This window comes from Halictus rubicundus, chromosome 5 (assembly GCF_050948215.1).
Source record: "Halictus rubicundus isolate RS-2024b chromosome 5, iyHalRubi1_principal, whole genome shotgun sequence".
Lineage (NCBI taxonomy): Eukaryota > Metazoa > Arthropoda > Insecta > Hymenoptera > Halictidae > Halictus > Halictus rubicundus.
In genome coordinates, this window is record NC_135153.1 from 11,200,024 (window position 1) to 11,219,397 (window position 19,374).

The following is a 19,374-nucleotide window of genomic DNA, read 5'->3' on the forward strand; positions in this document are numbered from 1 at the left end:
GGGTTCAATATATCTGTCGGTGTGAGCTGACTTAAGAATGCATTTTCTATTTTGCTGCTTTAGTAAAATTTTCACTCTGCATAAAGATCTAGTTACAACATCGATAATTGTGAAATAAAAAAGCTAGTCGTTTGGCCGTGGTAGGTTTAGCGTTAGGTAAATCGAAGAAATCTGCAGAGAATTGTCAAAAAACATTGCGCAAGTGTTCCGAATCGCAGAGTACGAATTGACCATGTTTTTGTGCCAGTTCCATTCTTCTTGCTTTCTCGCGTAGAGGAGCAAGTGGAAGGCGGTCGCGAACAAGTAGAAATAAAAATGATGTTGCTCGGCTAGAATCCCATGTCGAACCACTGTGGCGCGCGCTCGCGATTTGGTCACTCGCGGGACGTTATCGGTATCGGTGTCGACCGTGGGCGGAAGAGAGATGAAAAGAGGGACGTATCTCTTCTCTCGGGTTCCTGCGAGAACGGGAGCGTGTGTGCGTGTTGCCGCGGATCGGCGCGAACACGCTACCGATACATTGAACGGCGGCTCTCGGCAAGATATCGCTAAGTGGCCGCCGATACAAGGAACGGAGGATCAGTCGAAAACCACCTGTCTCAGAAGGTGGAGGCTCTACTCGCCTAATCGTATCGGTCCGTCGAACGTATCGGAGTTTCCCCGTCGGGTGGTGATCCTCCCCGAAAACCTCGAGGAACCATGGACAAGTTGAAGAGGAAGCGGAAGAGGACCGACGGCCAGAAGGTGGGTAGACGATTTTGTTTCCCCGTTGATCGGGACAACTCGAAACATGTTCTGCCGTCTCGTTAACTCAATTAGGACTTTTTTTGTCGGACACTGCCGGTTTCTTTGACGACAGCTTCTTCGCGCGTGACACCTTGTGACAACGCTGATTTACACCTGGTCGTTGCTGGAGTGACCGAGACCTGTTCGCTTGGGAGGCTTGCTAAAGTTTAGCCGGTTTAAACCAACCAATTTTTCATTAGCTATTGTATTTTAAAAGTTCGTGCCCGATTCTTTATATTTTAATACTAACCTTTGCACTGACCTAATAGAAAGATGGACATTAATTTTGTGATGTCAGTGTGCATTACAATCGATTCCAGTTTTCCGACGAATTCTGACATCCTCTAATAGCAAGCTTCGTTTTGCGAGAATTAAAGTCCCTTGTTGTACACAGCAGTTTGTAAAAACAAGATGACAGAAGGAAGTGTTCAGTCTAGCGATTTTTATAGTAGAGACAATAAAATGGTACTACTCCATACCACTAGATTACTAAACTTTTGTAAAAATGTCGATCGGTATAAATCTTCTGGTGTCAAACGGTAGATGCTTCAATTAGTAAATTCGATACTAAACATAACTGTTACATTTCACTTATTCTGTTTCTTTAGAAGGTAAACTATTTTCGTTGTTAAATAGTTTAGATATATTCATGTGTCCGCGTTATTATTTCCACGCATTTCGTTATGTAGGATTAGATGATTTTTTAAACATTTGTATGAATTGGAAACCATGTCTTTGCTAAAATCTTCTAGCACGATCATTCTATATAATCTGACGTCACAGTCTAGCAACTTACGCAGATAGCTTACTACTTACGCGAGACTCAAGTAAAAAGCAGTGTTCTTTTCATTATGAAACGTCTCCTACGTTCATCACTGTGTAAACATTGTATAAAAAGCTTGTTGCTGCAAGGGACCACCATTCCAGACAGTCCTCTTCATCCTCCGAGACCCTCCAATTGCATAAGTTTCAATCGCGAAGACAAAGAACCCATTGAATAAAAAGATTCCTCCGTCACGCTCAGTTTCGCGCGAACTATTGCCATCCTCGACTGTGTTTGCAGCTCAAATTAGACTCGAACTCATATTTCTCGCGAGATATTGTTTGCTCGAGAACTTGTCCTTTGTCATGCGATCCTCTTTGGAGGATCGTCACTGAAAGACGCGAGAGACATTGTCACCTCGCGCCGGTGATTTCTGTTTAATGATCTGCCAAAGAAGATGCAAATGCTAGCCGACGCGCCTCTGGCTGTGGTAGTCATCGGTGGATTACGTAAATAATAATCAACTTTGTGGCAGAAATATAGCGAAACGCTTATAATTGGACTGTAGATCCCGCGAGCGAGGAGATTAGCGCTCTAGCGCCGCCGCCGCGGGCGAGTCGGTTCTACGGCGGCTGGTTTTCTCAAAGTTGTTAACCTAATTTTACGGGGAAACCCGAATGCTGATCTGATCGCGGCAGGTCATCCAAATCATTCTCCTATTCGTTTTTCGACGAGGAATTCGCCGGGATTTGAACGCTCGCCGCGCGGACGCCATTGTTGCGCTGGCGAACGCGTACCGGGGCTGCTCGATTAGCGTCTCTGCGACGATTGAATCGAGGACGTTCGAACCAACCATGATTTCGGTAGCTCCTCTTATAGTTGATGGACCGAGGAGAAGTTGATCGATCAGAAGACTCGCAGAGATAGAAATTGCGTGCAGCTTCGTTAATTAGAGTGGAGGCTCGTGTCGGTGTTCACTGCTCGCGCGTGAAATCGGATAACGATGGTGATTAGAGCGAATTTTCTTCGTTATCGCGACGATACGGGCCGATTAATTTCCCACTCGAGGCTCGTGGGAAGCTGGCCCGCTTCGTTCGAAGACAATCGGCCGTTCTCGGATCGTTTATCAATCGGAAATTGTTGAACCAGCAGTTTCACAAACGCCGACGAGTCTTACATAATTTGACCGCGGCTGGTTACGTCGGTTATTATTACTGCAGATTTGATGCAGTGTTCTTATAGATTCAATTATAGGAAAGCTTCTACGACGACCGAAGAACCCCAGAGGAGATCTACGATCGCGGACCGATCGCAGCGAGGATTTACTACCGCGCGGAGCGTCGAGTCTGTCGGAATCGGAGAGTTATGTTCGCGTGGAACAAAGAGTTATGCTCACAAAGAATGGAAAGGAACTAAAATCGTATATCTCTGTTGTCGATATTCAACCATCGTATATAGCGACTGTATAAATGTTCTGTTTCTAGGAAGTTATGAACAACGAAGATGTACCGATCGTACAGAAAATTGTAACGCGAGGGGTTAAAAATAGGGAAGCAAGAGGATCAGGGGACGCAGACAGGTCGAAGAGGAGGAATAGCAATTAGTTTAGTAAACAAAGATACAACGAACAAACGCGGGATAAGGAAAACGAGTGTAGCTCACGAGGACAATGATCACCAGCCGAGGAACATTGTTAGTAAACCTGATCCGATAATAGCGTCGCTATCTCCGACCACTCTAAGCTCGTCGATCCACTCTTGCTCCCGCGATCCATCGATCTGCGGGGGCGCGCAACGCCTCGCGATTTAGACAACGAGACGCGTCCTGCTGACTCGTGCAGAATTTGTTATCGTTCGGCATAACCGCATTCGCTATATCGAGGAAGATCTTCAGCCGCGGGACCGATCGGCCCGTTATCGAGCGTTGACAAAGCAAACCGAGCCTAGAGAAAACGTATCGTTTGCTAATCGGCAGATTTGAGCCGGCGCGGTTCTCTTTAATCGCTTTATTGTGCCGCTTGTTTGAGAACTCTGTTCGTTGCCCGCCGTGCGTAAACAAGATACGAGAACGCCGATAATGGCCGCTCCAGAACAGCGTGTACTCACGGCAAACATGCGGTAGGTGCGACGAATTCTGATCCTGTCGGCTAATTTGCTAGAACCACGAAGAAGTCTTCGGTGAGCGTGGCTGGGAAATGAACTGGCTACGCCATTGTTTTGCTCGGAGTGTTGCCTACTCGCTGGGGCTGCCATCGGGTTCGCTGTATTGCGTTCTGGGGACACGAGACTTCCCCTCATAGTATTAGTAGCGATTACTAAAGAAAATTAATTGTGAAACTGTTCTAAATTAATGTTTCTCTTCAAGAACCCTTCACTGAAAGAGGCGAGAAGTGGACAAGGGTCCTTAAATATAGCGAAGTAGACATCTTGGTTTGGTTTTTTCAAGGTACAGACTCAGCTTGCAGAATTACCAACTGCTGCAAGTTATTAAAACGATAATCTTGCTATAGTCATTTAAGGGCAATACAGGATCGCAGAAATTTTCCTCGCAAGATAAAATGATCTAGCTCTAAAAACTCAGGTCGATTTTGCTTGGTCGACGCTTCCTGAAATCATCCAGTTCTTTTAGTGTGCAAATGGTTCGGGGAAAGTCTAGCTAACGTCTCCGAGTGAAATCGCACGACCTGGCAAAGATCCACGGCTGCAAAATGCAACTTTGTTAGCTCGCTACAATGTTAGCGGTAACTATGCATCACTTGTTCAGCGGACAATCCCGTCCTCGAGGCTGAAACGCGAACCGTAGAGAAAAATGCGACGAACATCGCGACACACGCGCAGCATTATCAGCTTTCATTATGTAATTCGCGCGGTCCTGCGCACGTCGAACTGTCGGCTTGATTCTGGTTCTCGTGATTAATCGATTGTAAATACTATAATCCGATTACACCTTAACGAGCCCGATAACGGGTGATCACCGATCGGCCGATAGCCGTCACTGTCGTGATGCTTTGCAAATAGACTGCTGGAATTCCTGTAAAAATACCGCACGATAAATATTGTTTACCGGTCTATAAAGAACGCTCAATGTCAGTGTCAGTAATAGGAAGACTGTAGGATTCTGTAATTGACGATGGGGCCCTAAATTGCAGCATCCTCAAGGGTCCCCCTTCGTAGGGCAATAGGAAGACGAGATGTGGCCATGAAAACTGAAGGGTTTCGAAGGTTCTTCTAGCTTTTAATGTTCTACAGGGTGTCCCAAGCGTTGATTGTTATTACTAACTTTTTCCACTCGACTGCCCTCTCTAAGGGGATACTGTAAATCTGTTACGTCAGTGCAAAAGTTTGGGCCCGATTTATACGAATAAATATAATTCAGTAATTACTACATCCCTCTCGAGAGTATATGAAAAGGTTGCTCTAGCAGTTGTGCTACTCGCGAAATCTAACATCTGTGCGAGTTGTTGATAGCTGATCTGAGGAATGCGAGAGTTCACCAAGCGCGATCAGTTCAAGTTAAATAAAACATGTAAATGATGCAGCGCTTCAGAGCTACATTTGCATCGCTGTGCAGATAACGAATAGCGCTATATAATTAATGACGTACAAGTGGTAGTCATAAAAATGCGCGACCATACGGCAATACAGTCTAAAGAAAATTCGATAGTTCCTATTGGAGCTTGCTACAGCTCCCAAATCCCCGCGATTCAGAAATTCTGAGACATCACCGAGCGTCCACAGTTTCACGACAACGTCCAAGACGGTAATTCTCATTCCGCTCGGCCGGGCCGTGTACCGCTTGTAACTTTAATCAAGCTTAACTGGCCAACTGCCGCGACGGTGGTTACGTTACTCCCCTCTGTTCCCCGGCTGTCCACGCTGTCGATCGCTCCATCCTTGTTCCCTTTGCGCAGAAAGTGTTGCTCTCGATCAGCAATCCCTGGGACGTCCGAGTGGCCAGTGTCGATCCGGTCGGCTTGGCGGAGCGACGAGGCGTTTCTCTGTCGATCGCGCAGCCTCAACCGAACGGGAACACCCTGCAGGAGTCGACATCGCCTGGCAGAACTGTCAGGACACCCTCGCCGTGGTACAAGCCAGCTTACAGCAACTCCGCGGACGCGAATTCCAAGGGCGGTTACTCGCCGAACAGGTAAACCTTGAAGATCTCTCGACGCGGATCCTTTCATGGGAGATACCTGGGGCCAGGTGCTCGAAGCTTCGTACCAGAAGAGATCTAACAAGATCATTTTGAAGAACAGTTTCAAGAGACACTGTTGGTGCACTTTTTTCCCGTAGAGATCAATTTTAGAGCAGCATGCGATGAAGTATACGATGAGGAGCCTTCCCAGCACACTAAATTGTTAAAAGTCTAGTAGCAAACGATTTAACGACGCTCTTACATCTAGAAGAGACCTGATAACTTTTAAGTCGAAAGAAACATTGAAGCCTATCGAAGCCTTCCCAGGACTTTCAAATAGTGTTAGGTCAGTGTAAAAGTTGTTTAACACGAAATCGAGCACGAACTTTCTCACTGACCTAATACTTGAAAGGACAGTCGTAGTTGAACCTTTCTCTAGCAGAGATCGTTCTCAAACTGTGGAGTAATTTTCGAGGTACTTGAAACTTTGGTGCTTCCTGATCCAGGTTCTCGCAGCCTGGAACTTTCTCAGGCCCACTGATCCTCCTATCTTTCTAAACTTAATTAACATGTTGAAGCAGGAGTTTCGGGACTTTCCCCACAGGTCTCCGGTCGAAACAGAGTGCAGCTCAGCGGAATCGTCCCAGAGATCGGGGAGGAAGAAGTCTCCAGCGAGAAGCTCGCGGCGGAGTGGCCTCCGTGATGATCAGACTATTCCGGGCGGCAATGAGTTAATCGGTCCAGCGCAGGAAATCACGCGCGATGATTTCGATCACGAGTACAGGGCCGGGTCAGTCGCGAGAGTGCGTTTCGAGACGGAGGAGCGTCCCAGGTACCTGAAAACCCTCTAGAAAAATTTGAACAGTATCACCGTCGAGTGTGTGATCAATTTATCCAGGCTCTAATCTCTTGTTCTCGATCCCCGGACGCGTAGGAGTTCAACATGGGGCTCGCCGTTGGAGATAAACTGCGACAGAAACGGGAAAACGAATCCTCTGCCTACAGTGATCATCAGTGACTGCGAGAACGAGGCTAATCAGGAGCCTGGAAAGGACATCAAGGACTCCACCAGGTCCTTCGAAGATAAGGAGCTAGTCAACGTTGTGCAGAATCTTGTGACTTCGAGGTACGCGTCGACGAGGAGAATGATTAATGAAGTCTTGACACTAATTAGCGGCACGTTTCTAGATACAGTCCGGTGCTATCTGGCTCGCTGAGGAGATCCAGCAGGCGCGCGTCATGTCGTCGATGCGAATCTCAAAGAGAAACTGATACAGTCGGTGAGATACAGCGGATTTAATAACGTAGAATTTTTAGGTGAATTTTGAGTGAGGTAGACGATGGTTCATGTTGGAACCATGGCGAGGTCTTTTGGCAGTTTAGGCTTGTTAGAGTTGTTCAGGATCAGCCAGTTGGCCAGCCAAAGGATCGGCTCGGCTGGCTTCAGCTTGCAACACTGCGGAAGATTTATTGTCATGATTTCATGATCAGATCACGGACGTTTAACAGGTTGAGTGCCACGTGAATTTTGCTCGTTTCACGCAAGTTTTGTCTATTTCGTTCGTATAAACGATTAGTGTTATTAATCGTTATTACTAGACTGCGGGTTTTATGCGTTCATGGCGTAATTGTGTGGGTGTAATTTAAAAGAGAATATCAAAGGATTGAAAGAATTCGAGAATGTCGATATTCTATTTTCGACAGGTTAAAATTATTAATGAGGAAAATAAATTTCTACTTAGCTTCTTTAGCCTGTAATTGATGCTTAGAAATTTTGCATGAAGATCCGCAGTCTAATTATTATTAATCAATTGATAATGAAGTTTGCCCCTTGCTATAGAATTTAGTTAATCTCGGAACGAATCAGTTGATGCTGAGTGCCACTAATTTGATGGCAATCGTGTTTCAGCAAATTAACAGCGACCGGTCATCGGTGACCAGCGTGGCAGTCAACGTGTTAATATTGATGATCTTGTGAGCAGTGCTTTACCAAGGATAATCCTTCCGTCAGGACTGTATTGATGACCTCCTCCAAGTGATCGACAGCCATTTCGTTCTTCAAGAGAGGCTCCACTATGACTAGAAGAGGACAGTTCCAATATGAACACGAAACGTGTAGGATCTAGATGATTTAATCCTCGGACAGCGGGAGTTAGTCCCATTTTGACCCAGAGTTAAAAACGTCCATCCAAATTCTAGTTTTTTAGCAGTCAGTTGAAATGATTAGTTATTTTTATTAAGGCCGAGAAGAAGATCGACGTTGATCTCAAAAGAAGTGGATTGGAAAATATGTAAAAGAAAATTGCTATGTAAATCGTCATAGGCGTCCGCTGTCCGAGGACTAACCAGCTCTAAACAGTCTTGGAACGCTCACATTCAGGAAAGAAGAAGTGTATCTCTCTTTCTGCTTCCTGCCTGGAGGTGCTGCCATGAACAGCGTTCTTGAAATCCTCGCCTCTCCTGCCATACCTGGCTCTGATACTGTCAGGATAGTACAAACGAGCTTCGGTGACCTGGAAACAATGTCTTCCAATGATTAAGTCATCGTGTAATTAACACTAGGTTCGCGGAAAGCCTTCCAATATTCTTAATTCACAATTATTGAGATTGTAAAGATGCATCGATGAGGAATTATTTAACAAGTTCAGGAAGACGTTCTGAAATACCTTGGTGGGCCCCATAAGCAACCTCCACTCTTCAACAGCGCGGCGTTTCGCCAAAACATGAACGACTATGGGGCCAGACGCCATGTAAGCGACAAGATGCGCGAAATTTAGTTGGCCGTACTTGTCCGAGTAGAATTCGGACACCTGTTCCGGCGTGAGCTGCAGCCAACGTGTCTGGTACACCTCGAAGCCTTCTTCGAAGATGCGTCGCTCGATCTTGTTCCTGTATAGAACTGCTTCCGGTTTGATGATCGCAAGAGTGCACTCTATGTCCGGTTCTTCTTCGACATCCTCTACGCAGACACAGGGCTCGAAGAACGCCACCGGAGGCTGCCAGGGCTCCTCTTCATCTTCTCCGAGAACACACTCGCATTCCCGAGGAGTGACGAACTTGTACTAGATTGTTAGAAGAAGAAGAAAAGAGAATGTTGCTGTGTTCAAAATGTGATTTATGCGCACAGAATGAATAATGTTTGTTGGTCTGGTGAACGCTCAACACTTTCAGTGCCACGTCTAACAAAAATGAAAGACGGAATTATCGTCCACACTATGTAAACGAATTTTTACATTAGCGTATCAGCAAATTCGGTTACGATCTGCAAAATGCTAGAAGGATGACAGAGTATTTTCTTCGAGTTATTCTTCAACCTTCCGATTTTTATTGCGTTCAATAAATTAGCTTGATTTTATAGAATTTTTGAGACTGATGGGTAGGCACTCGACGTGTTAAACGAGCACGATTTTGTACAAATACCGTTCTGGAGTCGCTGGAAGAGACTGAGCTCGTCGGAGACACGTTGATGTCCCGGCAGATGGTCAATCCGAAATTAGACAGCGAAGGATCATCTGGTCCTAGGTTGTCCTGATCTGAAAGTGTGTCGCAGCTGAATTTGTTGACTACATCTTTCGTAGAACGACAGGATTTCGCGCATGCCGTGAAGAGCGTGACCGTTTCCGGGCCGGCTCGATCACCGTCGCCATCTTTTCCAGGACAATCGCACATATTGAGAAATTAAAAAAACTTGTCTCTTCAATTTTTCCTCATTATGTGCTTGAAATGCTATTCTTCCGAGGTTATAGACAGTTTGAAACAAAGCAGTATCGATAATACTGTGTGAGCAGAGTGTGTGCGATGGCTAGACCGCGGATCTGTAGGCAAATTCCCATTTTTATAGTTAGTTTCATAATAATTTGAAGCGAGGGAAATTTCTCTTGTCAACTGAAAGATTTCTTGGTCTAAGAATCGAATAAAAATGTTGCAGATCACAAGTCGATCGAACTTAACGTGTCCGAAGCGAGTATAGCGACGAAACGGCAACCGAAAGTCATCGGGAACGGGTCCGCTGAAAGATATCTTCGTCCTGTAGCAACTGGAAGGCTAGACGCGGCGCGTATTCGTAGAACGAGCTTGTCGATGCCCAGCAGCCTCGACGAAATGGAGAATCTACGGATTGACAGACAAAAGGTGGGCCTATTGAATTGTTTAAACAACGTAAGAACGCAAAGCCCTAGGTGGATAGCCACAACTTTTAACTCCACGCACCCTCTCTTCGAATATGATGTTAGGAAGGGAACGACTACTAGGAAAAATCAATTCTAGAATTAACGAGGTGTCTTTCAGTTAGAAATATACTTGTAAAATCAATAAGCGCAATGACGTGAATTGATATTTTCAGCAGCCGTATGAAAAAAAGTATTGGTCTCAAAGGAAACACTTTGATCGAAAAGATTCGTCACGTTACACTAGGTCAACGTCCCCTATGTACAACAGAAACGCCCCAGCAGCAGGTGAATTATTTCTCCGAGGGCAATCAACAACAACACCGTCCCGAAACAGTAATACCGTTGCCAGTGCGTCGCTGCCGGGATTAAGGCCATCGTCGCAATTATCAGGTGTTTGCCGAGTGCGTGGCGAAGGAATTCGTTGCCAAAAGATCGAAGCCAGGTTCTGTCTTCGTCGATGACGCGGCTCTCTCTTGCTCGGTCTCCCCGAATGTCATTGCTCGATAAGATTTTGGGCAAGCTGCGCCGGGTGTTTAGTCGTGTAGAAACCGAAGAAACGAGACCGTTGATCTTGATGAACGAGAAGGATGCTGCGGATCACAGGTACAGCTCGATCTACTCGCTGGAGGAAGCGTTGTCCGGCGCTGGGAAGCCTAAACTGGACGTGATCGAGGAGGTTCGTTTCCGGTTTATTGCTGTGGTGGTCCTTTCACCTTCATTTTGAGGATTCGACCTTCGAACAGGACGTGCAACCTGGCAACTTGGCGATTTAGCTTGTAGAATCAACTCCTTTTGAGTGAAGTTTAGGAATACCTCAGCTGACTAATTTATTTTCTGGAATCCAGTGACTCCTTCAGAGATAAATTTGGAAATCCCCCCAGCCGAGTGATTTAGCTTGTGGGATCAACTGATCCCTTCTGGGATAAATTTGAAAAATCCGAAAACTCGGTGATTTAGCTTTCAGAACCGACTGATCCCTTCTAGGATAAGTTTAGAAGCATTGTTCGCATAATTGATCTGAGCTGATTTGACACGGCACGCTAAAAGGAAGATATCTCTGCGATCTCGTGATATTTACATTATGTTCCGCGGAACCAGCTCTGAATCATCGTTCGAGGCGATTGGCGCAATTCAAGTTGAATCGACGACACGTGGGCGGAGCTACAGTGAGCCGAACTTCTTTCAAGCAAGTCTTGCACGATTGCAGCCGGCAGGAGGCTGCAGCATGAAGATCTGTGTGCAGTGTGCATTTAAGCAACTTTGTTAGAAAAATAAATAGCAAAAGTCTTGCAGAGAGCCTTCAAGTTGAAAAGAGATAATGTGAATACTGTATCGTACTCCTCACTTTCTCTCTGTACGTTTACAATAGTGCCATTACAAATTGCATCGCTGTTATTGCATCACATTGTGTACATCTATTAAAACACTGTATCAGAGTAATTTAATGCGACTTGTGCTGCTATTTATTTTGTAGTCACGATGATTCGAGTTTCTATATCGTTTGTTATTTCCTAAAGAGAATTTTATTCCGATGTCGAAGAAATTGGTAACATATATTTTGTACCAAGAGTTATAGTAGAACGGGGTTAAAGCACCTAGATATCAAACGATCTGCATCGTTCAGCAGTAATGCGATTTTAATGGCCGCTGCAGCGGTGTTTATGACACAAACGGTGGCTGAAAATTGCAATAAACTTCATTGCCCTTACAGGCGTGTACGCAGGGTGTAGCTGAACGTTTGTAATTATTAAATTGTTGCAGGGAACCACGTCGAAGTTCACAAGGTCCGAGAGCGAGGACAGCAGCAGCGTGACGTTCAGCAACAGCGGTTCAACGCCGAATGGAAGTCCTCTTGGATCGGAAACCGAGGAGGAAGCTAATGACGAGGAGCTGGCCAAGTGAGTAGCAGTCATTCCCCGTGATATAAGATCATGCAGATGATTCGGCGCTGTCTGATGCGCCTGCTTTCGGCAAAAGTCACTGGAATAGTTTATGGACAACGAGCTTAACGCTGGGCTTACGGAGCACTAAAAATTACTATTTTTCATTATTTCGAAAAAATGACAAGAATGTATCTGTCTAAATTTTTAGCCGCTTCTCGTGGATTTCTAATTATTATAATTCCTCGTGGCGTCCTCGTGGAGTCCTTCGCCTAATCGTCCCGAGCCAGTAATCGTCTCTGCAACGAGCGACGCTCTTCTGGTAGCTTTCTTCTGGTTCGACCTTGCTTCTATCGGCCTTAGGGTTATCGCTGGTAACACCGACTCGCGTCCAGCTCTCACAATCGTCGCAGTAGTCTGTCCCGGTTGGTCATTAAGAGCGACTCGTGTTTTTCTTCAAGAGAAGTGCATTCAACTATCTCGTACGTTTCGTTTCTCGACCGGCGCCTGCAACGGGTTGCAACGGGTCGTTTCGTTTGATTTACGACGCCCGCCGCGTGTCATTAAGGAAACGTTTCTGTTTCGAGATCTTGGCTCCTCGGTACATGCTTCGCACGTCGAGTTCTTTAACGCCTGCGCCTCGAATTCGAGTTAACCGTTTGAGTGCCATTTTGCGGAAAAATCGAGAAATGCCACACGGTGCGATAGCGCTTCTTTGACTGACTAATTAACGCTCTACGTAAGCAGCAGAGCTTATGACAGTGCTAATTTCAGTCTAGTACTTCTGTAAACAGTATTAAGTAGAGAAGCGGATCTTGATGCGTTTATGATAAAAATGGGTAGATCAGATGCGAAACAGTAAAGTCATTTGAAGAATTGCGAAACACCTTTGCGTTATTTTCAACAAACAATTTTTCTTTCGCGTAAACATTCATACATCAATCGCAACAAACTGGAGTGATATAGAGATTTGTTTTCTTTCTTAATATGTTCAAATAGGTTGAAAATAATACAACAGTATTTTCATATCTGGCAATAAGAAAGATACGCGTTGACAAAATCAGAAAGTGGAGTCGGTTCAGCTTCGAAGATTGATATGAAGCACCGAAGAAGCACGCGATTATGGCACTCAAACGATTAACTTAACGATGCGATCTCCATTTGAACAAACACCAGATTGAATGTGACACAGTTGATCCCGGTAGTCATCCAGCAAAATGATCCCGAGATACGACGTCGGCAGTGCTATGTCGCTGCAAAGGTACTTCTCTCAAGGACGTCTCTGTTTTCTTGATTTTTCAATAATAATCTCTTTTCCAGAGTTCCTCTGCAAGCTCCTCCTCGGAGGAAGATCAGGACTATGCCAGCGATGATGAACCAGAAGCTGGGGACCGATCAGTTGGAGCTGCCAGGTGGACAGAGCGCAAATTCGACGATAACCAGCGTCAACAGCATCAGCAGCTTGCTGAAGGAGAAGCTGCAGATGTCTCTGCCTCAAGCTTTGCGCAGCAGCAAGAAGCGACAGAACGCGGACTACCGGTCAGTTGAATCTGATCATTAAAGTGTAATAATATTTTACAATTGTTTCTAATCTAATCTGATTGTTTTATTTTGCAGGCTTCGAGCGTTCGTTGGCATATTGTTCCTCTGCGTCGTCTTCCTCGTCGGGTTCGCACACATTTATTATACTCAGCATGTGCTGCAACGAGCCTACTTCGACAAGTTCAGGTAGAGCCTCTCATATTTCCCACTAGTTAATTACATGCTGAGTTAAAATGACTGGTTCCGCATTTTCGATTTTGTAATTGTTCAATGCCGTTACGAGAAACTGTTTTCGCTGCAATCTTCTCACTTTTATAAAATATAGGCATTTCAAATTCATTGCAGTTCTAGTGTCAGAATAGCTAGATTAAAATCTAGATTACGGGTGCACAGGACGCGTTTTAATATTTAAAATTTTTCGCAACGATGCGGAATTATGACAACCGTGAGGATTTATTCCACTTTATTTCTTTGGGTATATGTTATTTAAAAGATGGTATGAGTGAAAATAGTGATTTAGAATAGTTGTCTTCGGTGCTCCATAAACCTAATGTTAAAAATGCTCTCTGACCAGATTCAACAAAAACGAGAGGATGATGCACGTGTACAGCAGCACAGGGACGGAAGTGATCGCAGCAAGATTAGGGGAAGGCATCCCTCCAGACACAGGAGTGTTCCCATGTCTGCCACACCATCAGAAACCCGACTCAGTCTGCCTAGAATGGCTGCAACAGACGCGACTCTACTTGGCGCACACGCAGCACGAGGACATGCACTGTTACCATGTTACCTGGCAGAGCTTGAACGCGTTCTACAAGCCGACGGACTGCTTCGACTGGTCATCAAAAAGGGGCCATTGGTACGGGGCAGGTCAGGTGCAGAATATGCCACGTCCTCTGGAAGAATTACACCTCGAAATGAGCCCCTTCATCACCGGTGACATTGCGAAACATCCGTTCGGCAACGTGTTGAAGAGATATTTCCTGAACTCGAAGGGCGCGACGATCATTGTCGATCCGGAGACGCCATTGTACGTCTCGATCAACGCGAATAGGAGCAAGGAATTCTGTATGCAGGTAATGTTGGCTTTCCGAGTCGTCTGAGAAGCTGAACACTTGGAAATTCGGGGAGCTTGAGCCTTGAGAAAATTTGAACCTTTGAAAAGCTCGAGCCTTTCTCAAGTCCCAACTAGTAATCCCTAGAGATAGATTAGCACTCTGCAATTGCAACTTGCGACTCGTTATTGCAGGCGCAGCACGATGCATTCGCCTACATCAATCACCTAACGCCGCTGCCACAGTTAAACTACACAATCTGCGCAACAGACAACATGAAGAACCTGCACTCCTACATGGCGGAGAAGTCTCTATGGGACGGGTTGAAGCCGGACGAGCTGCACGCGGTTCACTCGCTCCTCTCCGAACCTGTCTGGCAGATTGTGCCTACGAACGAGGCCGCCATTTATAATTACACGGAGGACGTAATCGCCCTCGGCTTCCTCAAACAGGGACACGTGCTGCTAAGCGAAGAATGGCAGCCCAGCACCGGTGACTTTGTCCTCGACGAGGAACGGTTCCCTACTATGGAGGAGACGATCAATATCATTCATCGTAGAGGATTCAGGATTGTCTTTACTATACAACCGTTTATATCGACGGAGTCTATGAACTTCAGAGACGCTGTTAACAATAGACTTTTGATCTCGGAGAGGGGCAGCGACCCGAGGATACCAGCGTTGACTAGGTACAAGTAGAATTCATGTAGAATGTCTGTTCCTAACTTTTCTTTAACATTTTGAGTGCAAGGCAGCCTCGAAAATTCCATGAATTGAAAGTAATGCATCGAATGAAATTATAATCAAGATGTTATACTACATGCTGCTGAGAATACTCTTCCAACTTGCCTGCATTTAGTTGGTCCTAACTACATTTACCACACTCGATGCACTTACACGAAAATTGGTTTATCAATCTAGACAAAAATAATTCCACCTCCCGTTTCTGGGGAACGTGGTGCCTGACGTATTAAGTAGATATTACATTAGAGAATTTAATTTCCAGGTACAAGCAAGGCAACAGCGTAGGTGTGCTCGACATCACGAACAACAAGACGATGCCCTGGCTCCAGACCAAGCTGGAGAGTCTGATCGAGAAGTACCACGTAGACTCATTCTACTTAGACCTGGGTACCGCTCAGGACATGCCCCACTACTACAAATGCGAGCAACCGCTAACAAACCCGGACCACTACAAAACCCTGTTCACAAAAGCGATCTTAGGCAATGTACCAGTGATCAGTGTCTCAGGCGCGATTTCGAGGCCTCGAGCTCCGGTGTTCGTTTCTCTGCCGCCATTTTCTTCATCGTGGAAAGCCATCAAGACTGTAATCCCGACAGTGTTGACCTACGGAATGATAGGTTACCCGTTCATCATGCCGGGAGCCGTGGGTGGAGACGTGGCTCTGCCGATGTCCGACAACAATCCGGACAACGACTTCGAGGTCCGTTTCCCGGATAAGGAGCTGTACATCAGGTGGCTGCAACTGTCGACCTTCCTGCCGGTGATTCGTTTCACGCATCTGCCCAGCAAGTACTCCGACGAGTCTGTCCTGGAGATAGCCAAGAGGCTGACGACTCTCCGGCAGAAAACCGTGACACCGTTGCTGAAGAAGTACGCTAAAGAGACCCTAGACACCGGCCTGCCTATCATCAGGCCCCTGTGGATGTTGGACCCAGCTGATCCTGCGTGCCACGCGGTTGCCGACGAGTTTTCCGTTGGAGAGGAGCTCATCGCAGCCCCTATCCTCTATTCTGGAAGCAGGCAGAGAGAGATCTACCTGCCAGCTGGAGTCTGGAGGGACGGAATCGATGGCAGCCTCAGGAAAGGGTCCAGGTGGATCCACAACTACAGAGTGGCCGACGACAATGTCGCCTACTTCGTGAAGATGCCCGACAACACCAGGTTTTGAAGGGTCAACGGACTCGCGGACAGTTGTATTTTACAGAGCTGTGCTCGATGGAACTGATAACGCGGCTGCAACAGTCGACTATCGGTGTTTTATACTTTGGAGGAATTATAGGATCGACCGGGACGAGAGAAGTGTCTTCGAAACGAGAGACAGGTGGACTACAAGGTCCATAGAGAACGTCTCTTTTTCGGACAGGTCAAGTAGTTGACTAGCAATCGTTCGGTAGAGACTGTTGATAGTTGTTAAGGGCTTTAAAGCCGCGAATACAGTAGCAGGTATCTATAGATACGAGTTATAACTTGTACTTGCAAGAGTGATGCTCGCGACACGTGTAAACGCCTCCGAGATAGCGGCCAGCAAGTTGAACTCGCTTGCGAGAGCGAAACGATACATGTATTTGTAATATTCGCAAAAAAGTGTACACGCGCTACTGCGAGTTTTTCTCCTGTAAGAAAATGTAGCTAGTTACTTGCCAGTGTGTTCGCGTCTTAAGGATTCCGAGCGCGCCGACACTCTGAAAGTATTTATTTCTTTATACTTAATAAATATATTTATTTCAACTGGACTGCGTCATTTATTTCCGCGTGCACAGTGCCGCTGATAAACCGCTAGAAAATACAGCATACCAAACAAACGAGTCATCCAAAAACACGATTCCAAAGTGGAGTGGCACTTGAGTCTTAAGCATGAGATCGTTGATGTCCGTGTTATTTCTCTTCGTGGGGTTGTTGCTGTCGTTCTTCAACGCGTTGCTCGACTGCGGCCGTGTGCGTTTGTGGCGCGGACAGCCGGGGTGAACACGAGTCCAGGAATTTCTGGAGGTTACACAGCTTGCTGAACATGTGCCGGATGTGGTTCATGTGCTCCCACCGGAGCGACTTCAAGTCCTTTATGTAGTCCTGCTTCAGCCCGCGGTGGCTCAGCAGGTCCTTCAACGACTCGCAGCAGTCACCCTGAAGAGCCCGCACGATTTCTATGCTGGGCTCCTCTTTCGCTAGACCCCGAGTCGAGTCGACGTTCTGTGAAAGCAAAAATGCAAAAGTGGAGCCGTCTGTTTTCCATTTGCGTACTCTCCCCCGCGAGGGCGTGGTTTATATTAAGTGGGCGTGGTTCCCGACTTCAATCGGAGCCAGAGCAGTGCCCCACAGGGCAGTGCATGCTCGTCGCTGATCCAAACTAATATTCTTCTAAATGAAATTGTAGAGTATGTCTTGCTGCTACGATTGAATGGAGAACAAACGGACAATAAAGACTTGGACGATTACGGCGAACCTTTGGCTGATCCGTGGACGATCCTAACGTGTGACTGAGAGCCTTGTCGATCAATCCGACGATCACGCTCTTCGTAGCGCGGAGATTAAGGTCACCGCCAGCGTAGATATTCTTCCTGGCGTCCTGATCCTGTTCTTCGTCCTCGAAGGTGCTCTCGTCCCTGTTTGTCGACTCGTCCTCGGGTCTGCAGATGGTATGCTTCCTAACGGTGGACCGTTTTCGTGGCTTACGCTCCGCGTTCGGTGCGGTTCGGCTGCGCGGGAACTTCTCCTTCGTGTAATCATGAACGTCGGCCTCCCTTTCGACCCTTGTCTAGAAGAGCAAACAACAAAGAACAGGCTTAAAGTTCAAAATAAAGGTGGCAATGAAACTTCGAAGAGATATATTCTATTAAGCGAAATACTCATTCTACTTATGTAAACTGTAGTCCCTAAATTTTATTTCTATCTTCAGGAACGTTCCACCCTAACTTCCGGGGAGCTTACGCCGTTGTAGAATTTCTGCTGCGCGCGCCTGTCTTCCAAGTCGTCTCCCGCAGCCTCTGCGTTGTTTGTGCTGTCGTACCGAAATGCATCCAGCCCCAGTTTACAGCGACTAAGGTCTTCGAGGCCTGGCTTCCGCCTACACCTGATGGTATCGTCCTCCACGTCGTCCTTTCTGCGCTGCCTCGAACTTCGCGACTCCCTCCTCTTCCTCAACTCCTCTACCAACGACTGTCAACCGGAAAATGCATCTTGCATCTTGCATCTAAATAGATATCGCTCGCCGCGATCTTTTTACTTTGTATTCCTGCCAGTTGTCGTGAAAGCACCCGTCCTCTGCGTGCTGCGGGTGCATGCAGCAACCGTCCACGTTGCCGGGTAGAAAAATCTGCTCCTCTTCGCTCCTCCGCTGAGGACGGTGACCGCTGCTCTGTCTTCTCCTCGAATGATGATACGGATTCGACGTTCCGTGACCACACGTGACTCGAATCAACGATTCCTCGTGGCTCTGCGGTAGGTTCATCCGCTGGCTCGTCGGGCACGTCAGGTAATCCGCGTACCTGTCCAGAATCGTTTCCATGTTCTTGTAACACCTGAGACCAGATCATTTTACTTTTAGAATCAAAATGGAATAGAAAACTGTTAGCTACCGAACGGAAGAGCATATCAAACCGCAACGTAATTGCCGCTGTCACTATCGAGATGCTTCAGCGAAGGATACAAACCGACGAAAAATTACTTTGTCTTTCCCGAGGAATGTTTCGGCACTTCGAGAGAATAGTGACAGGAGGGACAACGCTGCAGCTGACCCTTCGGCCTTCTTCTTGGCCTGACTTCCGGCTGCAGGAGCCCGATCTCGTGTAACGGATGTTCGCAGTTCAAGCAAAACGCCTGTTCCTAAAACGCAGCGAGAGAGATGTACTCTCGAGTGACAGTTCTGTTGCGATCTTACCATCTCCATCTCGTCAGAATCGTCGATACAATTCGCGACGCGGCTCGACCCGGAACCCCCTCAAGCCGGATTCACCTTCGCTCATGCTAAATTCGGTGACAACGGTTCGCCTGCCTGTTCGATGCAGCGAAACTACAGGAGAAGCCGAGCGGACGTTCAAAATGCGCTCGTACAATGCGAACCGTGGCTCCGCCGGGAATCGATCCGCATCTTTTATTTCGCTCGCGATTCCGCAGCGGGCCATGGAAATAAACATATTGTCGTGCCATCGCAATAATGATGACAGGTTTGTGGACGATGGAAATTCAGAACTTTTAGTTTAAAACTGAAGAATGGAATGAACTGTTGAATTATTTCATACTCGTTAAGATCGTTATGAAAAGAAATGAATATGTCTATGTAGCTCCTCTGGCTTGAAATTGATGCA

The 19,374-nt window shown here is 46.5% G+C and overlaps 3 protein-coding genes across 4 annotated transcripts; 1 reads left to right on the forward strand and 2 right to left on the reverse strand.

Annotated features, from left to right (window-relative positions):
- The first annotated feature begins 211 nt into the window (after window positions 1-211).
- Window positions 212-16,806, forward strand: LOC143354367 (myogenesis-regulating glycosidase). Of its 2 annotated transcripts, XM_076788398.1 has the most exons (12): window positions 212-744; window positions 5,460-5,695; window positions 6,288-6,515; window positions 6,618-6,809; window positions 6,872-6,963; window positions 9,612-9,814; window positions 11,614-11,750; window positions 13,053-13,271; window positions 13,350-13,460; window positions 13,849-14,350; window positions 14,524-15,017; window positions 15,335-16,806. In XM_076788398.1, exons 1-12 carry the CDS (start codon window positions 700-702, stop codon window positions 16,239-16,241), a joined length of 3,366 nt encoding a protein of 1,121 aa, XP_076644513.1. In that variant the 5' UTR covers window positions 212-699; the 3' UTR covers window positions 16,242-16,806. The 2 variants fall into 2 exon arrangements, with proteins under 2 accessions (XP_076644513.1, XP_076644514.1); XM_076788399.1 differs by lacking the exons at window positions 212-744; window positions 5,460-5,695; window positions 6,288-6,515; ... (2 more) ...; window positions 9,612-9,814; window positions 11,614-11,750 and adding an exon at window positions 12,786-12,993.
- LOC143354370 (nucleoside diphosphate kinase homolog 5) lies at window positions 7,002-8,536 on the reverse strand. Its single transcript, XM_076788402.1, has 4 exons — window positions 8,350-8,536; window positions 8,058-8,196; window positions 7,674-7,762; window positions 7,002-7,139 (listed from the first exon to the last, which is right to left on the reverse strand). Exons 1-4 carry the CDS (start codon window positions 8,431-8,433, stop codon window positions 7,029-7,031), a joined length of 423 nt encoding a protein of 140 aa, XP_076644517.1. The 5' UTR covers window positions 8,434-8,536; the 3' UTR covers window positions 7,002-7,028.
- LOC143354369 (uncharacterized) lies at window positions 16,441-19,235 on the reverse strand. The gene is made up of 5 exons (XM_076788401.1): window positions 18,735-19,235; window positions 18,294-18,588; window positions 17,999-18,226; window positions 17,514-17,825; window positions 16,441-17,260 (listed from the first exon to the last, which is right to left on the reverse strand). Exons 2-5 carry the CDS (start codon window positions 18,573-18,575, stop codon window positions 16,949-16,951), a joined length of 1,134 nt encoding a protein of 377 aa, XP_076644516.1. The 5' UTR covers window positions 18,576-18,588; window positions 18,735-19,235; the 3' UTR covers window positions 16,441-16,948.
- Window positions 19,236-19,374: the final 139 nt, after the last annotated feature.

Bases quoted from the DNA above. Each gene is read 5' to 3' on its own strand.
- LOC143354367 (XM_076788398.1), top strand. From the start codon at position 700: ATGGACAAGTTGAAGAGGAAGCGGAAGAGGACCGACGGCCAGAAG. The intron at 745-5,459 runs GTGGGTAGACGA...CCCTTTGCGCAG, and splicing joins AGAGGACCGACGGCCAGAAG to AAAGTGTTGCTCTCGATCAG. The intron at 11,751-13,052 runs GTGAGTAGCAGT...TCTCTTTTCCAG, and splicing joins AATGACGAGGAGCTGGCCAA to AGTTCCTCTGCAAGCTCCTC.
- LOC143354370 (XM_076788402.1), bottom strand. From the start codon at position 8,433: ATGGCGTCTGGCCCCATAGTCGTTCATGTTTTGGCGAAACGCCGCGCT. The intron at 8,197-8,349 runs GTATTTCAGAAC...CATTGTTTCCAG, and splicing joins TGCTTATGGGGCCCACCAAG to GTCACCGAAGCTCGTTTGTA. The intron at 7,763-8,057 runs GTGAGCGTTCCA...GTCCTCTTCTAG, and splicing joins ACACTTCTTCTTTCCTGAAT to TCATAGTGGAGCCTCTCTTG.
- LOC143354369 (XM_076788401.1), bottom strand. From the start codon at position 18,575: ATGGAAACGATTCTGGACAGGTACGCGGATTACCTGACGTGCCCGACG. The intron at 17,826-17,998 runs GTAAGCTCCCCG...TTGCTCTTCTAG, and splicing joins AGCAGAAATTCTACAACGGC to ACAAGGGTCGAAAGGGAGGC. The intron at 17,261-17,513 runs GTTCGCCGTAAT...TTGCTTTCACAG, and splicing joins CGTCCACGGATCAGCCAAAG to AACGTCGACTCGACTCGGGG.